Raw genomic sequence first — 7,773 nt, 5'->3', positions numbered from 1 at the left:
ATGATATTAATAAATTAATAAAATAATAATATACATAACAACTGTTTATAACTGCGAAGAATTTTAGAAAAGGTTTTTGATAATAAAATATTTTTCAGTATTTTTGAAATTACAATAATACCTTCGTTGAAAATTTTGAGTTTTATGTTCAATATTTATTAAAATATACATATAAAGAAAAATTCAATTTTTAGAAATATATGCATAATATGAGTATAAATTATAAAGTCAATGAAATGTTCACTTTTTAGTTAAATCAACAAATATGTAATTTATGCATTTTCAATTTTAATTATCTGTGTACAGTTCAGATTCTAGCTTAGTTTTACTATAAATTGAGGCATACTGAACAATATACAGTTCCTAAAACTTTAATTATAAATACCTAATAACTAGGTTCACCTATAATATCATTTGAACCTGTAAAATTCAACATGGGACGATATAGTACTACGGTTGTAAACAATTCCAATTTAAAATGGTTTGATATATCATATTGTAATTGATTGTAAGAGTGATTTATTAGTTGGTACCGAATATTATTATAGCCAGAGAAATTTCTAATACACAATAAGTAACTTAGCATCGTCTATGTTGAATTACACGTTTTAAATAACTTATATAAGGACTGAAAGCTTATCACTTGTCATTTTGAAGTATAGGTCAAAAACGTACTGCAGCGATGATATTGTTTTGTGTTCTATAAGTTTAATGTAATTAAAATTTAATAAACACGTCATGAGCTAAAAATTAATTACATTTTTAAATTAATGATTCTTATTAAGGAAGAATTGACCCATGAAAGTTATTAAAAATACATACGTGATTCGTTTCGTCCGGCATTTTATTAAATGCAATAGCTTGTTTATTGTTTATAGTAAATACTTACTTTATTAACTGATTGTTCGTTGAAATGTGGTTGTTGTGCTGATAAAAATATACACATATTGATCACCTATATTATCGTTATTGGCAGACGTATGAAAGATGAGATAAATATACATCACCACGTTCGTAACTACAGTCGGAGACACGAAAATGATCGTTGCCAAAATGATCGTCACTCGCCAAGTGGCTGTTTTCTTAAGAGGATGCTACACATTTATACTTGTCTGTAAACCATTTCGCGCGGAAAACCGGGACGGCTACAGTCATAATTAAGAAACAAATCACCAAATAATAAGAAAAATGGACTTATGCAACCTCGTTTTATTTCGATATCACTGCAAAAGTTTTATTGTTTTAAAATCATTTTTGTGTTTTTCAGATTTAAATAACTTTTTTATAGAAGTGATATCGAAAAAATAAAAACGACATTGCATAGACAAAGTTCTCTTGTTTGCAGTGTGAAAATTTCGTTACTTAGTTATGATTGTAGCTTTCGTGGTTCTTTCCCGCGCAAAACAGTTTTTACGTAAAGATTTAAATTTTATTGAATATTGTTTACTGTAGTGTGCTGCTGTCCTACGGTCGTTGCGACATCGAATACGATTTCCCCCACCACGATAGACGGCAATTATATTTGCTCGGGTCTGGGCCGTGCCGCGCCGCGCGCTATGGTTATCGGTAATCAGCGCGCCCGTAATAATTTCCAGGAATAGCTTTGATATGAAACAATTTAATTTTGGTGACTAGCTACCATAGAGTGGCATAGACATAATAGACATAATCTATTATGTCTATGCTGGCTACTGCCAATAATAGTATAATCAAATACTATAATACTACTATAGAAATCTATATTATTTGGTATAATACGTATACTGCTGCGACACGTTGGATGACGCGTATTACAATCAGGGCCGGCGTTAAGGGGGGGCAAAACGGGGCATTTGTCCAGGGCCTCGCGCTCTCAAGGGCCTCGCGCTTTAAAAATTACATTGAAAAATATTTTGTATGGAGATCTTGTAATAAAACAAAACAACAATGTAATATAATATTAAATATGTATACACCAACGTCAATCGGTATGGCACGCAGCACGGTATGGGAAACCTGGATTCCTAGAAAGATTATCGCATTTCTATTTAGTCATTACCCGTTATCGCGAGCAGCTGTCACATCGTGAGTCGTTATTGCGTCTGTAAATTACATAATAATATGCCGACTATACTGTCTATACTTCGATAACGTCGATAGCTACTATATTATATAAACGATTTAATATATTTAATATACCTATTTTGAGAATTTGTGTGCTAACGATTAGTGACAATCCGAAGATTTTCAATTGTTTTTCGACTGTCATCCAGGTTGTTTGAAGTGTATTGAAAATTACAATTTATTTCTCCAGGTAATAATTGTTAAAATATTGAATACCTAGTTTAATGATTTTAAATACTTTCTGAGCGTGTAGGTACACACGAAATATCTTGATCTGTGTATAGTGTAAAAAACATCGTAATTTGTCAATATATTTAATATATTATTTTTATTTTTAATTCGTTATTAGGAAACAGAAAAAAACTAATTAGATAATATGAGTAGTCGGCAGTGAGATAAGTATCGTAAATTTGATTTAGGCCACCAAAAACGATTGAGAAAACTTAAACTTGAGCAAAATCTAGAAAAGCAACGTGGTGCTTTAGACCAATTTGTTTTTTCTTCAAATATTCCGGAGATTGTCCAAAACGAAACTGAAAATTATGAAGATGAGTTAATGTTGTGTGATATAGAACAACCGTGTTGTTCCAAAGAACTTGTGACTCAAAATAGTATTGAAGTAGTTGAAAAAGATAATAGTTTAACATTTAATAAAAAAATAGTGAATAAAAATAAAGAAGGAAGAATTGATTTTAGAGATCCAGCTCAGTGGCCACAGTTATTAACCCATGATATGCGAGTTGAAATTGTTCTTAGTAAATCTGAAAAAATCGAATTTTACGAAAATTATCCGAAAAATGAACAAAAAAGGAAATTTAGTAATAAATTGTATTATAGAATAATGAAAAATGGTGAAAAAATAGCAAGAAATTGGCTGTTGTACTCAAAATCACATGATCGAGTTTATTGTTTTTGTTGCAAACTTTTTAGTTCACAATTAAAAATTCCAAATCCTGGTAGCTTAACTGACAATGGCACTTCAGATTGGAAACATATAGCATTAAAATTGGAACAACACGAAAATTCATCTTCACATAAACAAACAATTCTATCTTGGAAGGAGTTACAAACACGAATTATTCAAAACGAAACTATTGATAATTTACATTTAAAGGAAATAGATAAAGAAAAGCAATATTGGAAAGATGTACTGAAACGAATTTTATCAGCAATTTTTTATTTGGCAAAACATGGTGATGCATTTCGGGGATCCTCAGATGTAATTTATACGGAACATAATGGTAAATTTTTAGGCCTCATAGAGATGATGGCCAAATTTGATCCAGTTATTCAAGAACATGTTCGTCGGATAAAAAATGGTGAAACTCATGATCATTATTTAGGTCACCAAATAGAAGATGAACTGATTGAACTTATAGCACAACAAATTCGTCAACAGATTGTAGAAGATATCAAAGAAGCTAAATACTTTTCTATAATGATGGACTGCACGCCAGATGTTAGTAAAGAAGAGCAACTTTCTATAATTATTCGTATTTTAGATATGGGAAACAAAAGTATGTCTACAATACCTTGCATCAAAGAATATTTTATTGAATTTATTAATGTTCATTCTACTACTGGATATGATTTAACAAATATTTTATTGAACAAATTAAATAGGATAGGTATTGATCTAAAAGATTGTCGTGGACAAGCGTATGATAATGGTGCCAATATGAAAGGCCAATACAAAGGGGTTCAATCAAGAATAATAGCAAAAAATCCTAGAGCATATTTTTCACCATGTGCATGTCATAATTTATATTTGTTGTTGGGCGATATAGCAAAGAGTTCCACAGTAGCGGTTGGGTTTTTTGGCACTATACAAAGAATATATTGTTTGTTTGCATCTTCTACAAAACGCTGGGGTATTTTTAAAAAACATTGTACATTCTTAATACTAAAACCCCTTTCAGAAACTAGATGGGAATGTAAAGTCAACAGTATCAAAGCTATACGCTACCAAGTACCTGAACTTATTACCGCATTAGAGGAAGTGGCTGATAATACTTCAGATCCAAAAACGAAAAGCGAAGCTCAGTCATTAGTTACAAATGAACTAGAAAGTTATGAATTTATTCTTAGTTTGATCATTTGGTATGAAATATTAGTCGAAGTAAATACTGTAAGCAAACTTTACAAAATATTAATATTCATTTGGATAAATGTAGTAACCTTTTAAATGGTCTTATACAATTTTTAAAATCATTTCGAATGAATGGTTTTGAATCTTCAAAAATTAAAGCTAATGAAATATCAGATGTCTTGAATATTGACAAAACATTTAAAAAGAAGCGTATTAGAAAGACAAAAAAGCAATTTGATTATGAAAATTCTGATGAAATAAATTATGATCCTGAAAACAATTTCCGAACATTTTATTTTAATGTAATAGCCGATGGAGCTATATCTTCATTTAGTCAACGATTTAATCAATTTCAAATTTATAACAACAATTTCAGCTTTTTATACAATATTGGTAAACTTTCAAAAGTAACTAATGACGACCTAATGAAGAATTGTTTAGATTTGCAAAATTATTTGAGTGATGGAGATTTATATGATATAGTTGCTTCTGAATTGTATGAAGAGTTACTAGTTTTTCGTCATACAATGAAAGAAGATTCTACACCTATAGAAGCACTAAGTTTTTTAAAAACAATGCCCGGTGCTTTTACTGCTTTTCCTAACATCGTAATTTCACTCAGAATTTTGTTAACTATACCAATAACCTCGGCGTCGGCAGAAAGGAGTTTCTCAAAGCTCAAAATAATCAAAAATTACCTCAGAAACACAATATCTCAAAAACGATTGACTGAATTGGCTACGATTGCAATAGAAAACGAAACAGCAGATACATTGGATTTTAAAAATGTAATAGAATTGTTTGCGTCCAAAAAGTCAAGGAAAAAATTTTAAATATTCAATAATAATTTTGTTTTTTTTTTGTTTAAATTTATAATGTTTTGGAAGAGCTTAACTCTTTAATATATTAAACTTAATTTAAAAAATTGTTTTATTTTTATTATTTTTTATTAAATTGTTGCCTTTAATTACATATAGGCATAAGCTTATAAGAATATAAACTATAAATAACTATAGTTATTGCATTATTGGTTAAATAAGTTAAAAAGTTTTGCCCAGGGCCTCGCAAAAAGTAGCGCCGGCCCTGATTACAATACTACATGTCTAGTGCTTCAACAGCCAACATTCAACATTGTTTAATTGTTATTTTTAATTTGTTATTGTTTGTTGAAATTTGTTTCATTTTGTATTTTATTCTGTAATAAATATTAAAATGTCACCCAAAAAATTCCGTACTAAAAAAAGGACAGTCGGAAATAAAGCTATACGTCAACGTATGAAAGATCTAAAAAAGAAACAAGGGTTGTAAGTAATTTTCTAATTGAAATTTATTACAATTTAAAATGAAGACATTTTACAAAATAGGTATGTAATTTTTACAATTATTTTTTTTTAATTAATTTATAGAAAATTTATATTGACTAGAATAGACATTCAACAAACAGAAGAAAATGTTGAGTCTCAATCTAATAGTATTAGTATTACTGTGACAGATGACTCAAATGGTAAACTAGTCGATTCTTTCTCGGGGTAAGTTATTAGCACGATCTAAAATAGTGTACAATACAACACTGTTAGTGCAGTACGAAATCAGAATAGTGCAGTACATAAAAAAGTGTATTGATTATTTTAGTGTTATGCATATGTTAGAATTTTTCTTTGTATTTTAGATTCTGAACGGAGTGATTAATGTGTTTATTTTACAATGATGTGTTTTTTTTTGTATCCGTCATCAAGTTTTGGAGCAGTAAAAGTTCTTTAATCTTAAAAATAAGGGATGGTTTCGGTTAGTAAAGTGAATGTATATTGTACTTCGGGGGGTCAAAACTGAAAAAGTTTCATTAGTTTTCAAACGCGCTATTCTACTCTTCAAACTACTATACAGCAGAGCGAGTTCTCGATTAACCTAACCTAACTAACCTAACGTTTAAATATTATAATTTTACAAAATTCGTTAAAATCGTAAAAAAATCGCTATTAAATTTATTTTTTCATGAATTACCTATATATTTAAAATCGCAATAGTTGAATATTACTTATTCTACAAACGTGTTAAAAACTTATCAAACATTTTAAAATAGACTGGGCAAGTTAATGATTTTTATTAACTCAGTTAAGTTAAAAATTAATACCATTTTTTTTAAACTTTAAAATAAATTCATAAAGCTCATAAAGCTATTTTATATATTTGGTATGTACTATATTTCATATGTACATGAATCTATTTTTATTAATTTTATATCTCAATAGTAATGTCGAAGAGCCAATGGCAAATTTAGCTGACACACCACTGACAACGGAGCAATCATTGTCTCAATTAGAGTAAGTGCATTCAATTTTTATTCTAACTAGGGTGATCAGAATTTGAAAGTAAGATTTTAAAAAGTCAAAAAATCCTAAAATAATTCAAATTACTATAAATTTTAACACATCGTCGTAAGGAGTTTAATATATTAAATATTAATCATGTGTATATATTAAGTGTAACACAATACGTCTGAGCACCATAATTATAATCAATATTATTGTAATGCACATAAACATATAGTATAGGAATTGAATATTATATTGTTTAATAGTTTTAATGAAGAAATAATGAACGTATCGTGTAGTACTACTTTTCAAAATGAGGAACCTGATATTTTTGTTTCTACTAGTTATGAGTAAGTTTTATAGTATGATTAAAATATTTAATTAATAAAAACAAAGATTCCAAATACTCTACGAAGCTGTATATAAAACACGTGTTGTTAAAATATTTTTTCAGTATTTCAAAATTCGTTGGTAGAAGAATTGTTGACATCAATTTTATATTTCGTCAGATTTTTCAGTGTAGGCATAAAGGTGGATTTGATTGTACGTTTATGGATATGCAATGCATTTCTGAACGAAATCTTGGCTTTTATTCTGAATGGGATTTTGAGTGCAAAATGTGTTCAACAAAATTTAAATTATGTTCTGAGCTTCAATCGGAGTCAGAGTACATTGCCATTAATAAAGCAGCCGTAAGTGGATCTATTGCAGTTGGTACTGGTTATTCACAACTGGCAGAGTTTGCGGCATCTATTGACGTCCCTTGTATGACCAATTCTACATATATAAAAACTGAAGCTAATTTAACTGAATACATACAAGAAACATCATGGGATGAAATACGTTTAGCTGGTTTGTTTGTAGTACAAAATTAACTTTCATTAAATTTAAATTGTCTTATAAAACTTTACAATATATTAATTAAGGAGAGGAGGAAAAGAAAATAGCAATAATAGAAGGTAATATTGATAGTGATGGTATTCCAATGGTGACAGTTGTAGCTGATGGAGCTTGGTGTAAAAGAAGCTATAAAACTAAATATGATGCTCTTTCTGGTGTTGTAAGAAATTAATAATATATCTTATATTTTAAGATTAGGTATTAGATTTAACTTAATAATATTTTTACTTATAATTTCAAACTAGGCAACAATAATAGGTTACAATACCAAAAAAATTCTTTTTATTGGAATCAGAAATAGATACTGTGTCGTGTGTGAGCGTGCCAAAAATAAAAACACAATAGCATCCGAACACAGATGTTTTTTTG

At 29.0% G+C, this 7,773-nt stretch overlaps 1 protein-coding gene across 1 annotated transcript; it reads left to right on the top strand.

Annotated features, from left to right (window-relative positions):
* Positions 1-5,404: 5,404 nt before the first annotated feature.
* LOC112598621 lies at positions 5,405-7,564 on the top strand (the record flags this gene model as incomplete). The annotated part of the gene is made up of 6 exons (XM_025345141.1): positions 5,405-5,496; positions 5,599-5,721; positions 6,442-6,513; positions 6,771-6,854; positions 6,959-7,356; positions 7,431-7,564. Coding segments are annotated over exons 1-6 (903 nt in total), but the record flags the coding sequence as incomplete, so codon positions are not given.
* Positions 7,565-7,773: the final 209 nt, after the last annotated feature.

This window comes from Melanaphis sacchari, unplaced genomic scaffold (assembly GCF_002803265.2).
Source record: "Melanaphis sacchari strain LSU unplaced genomic scaffold, SCAv2.0 Contig495_pilon_pilon, whole genome shotgun sequence".
NCBI classification, from domain to species: Eukaryota; Metazoa; Arthropoda; class Insecta; order Hemiptera; family Aphididae; genus Melanaphis; species Melanaphis sacchari.
Note: the sequence above shows the minus strand (reverse complement) of the source record. Positions and strands in the feature narration are given on the sequence as shown.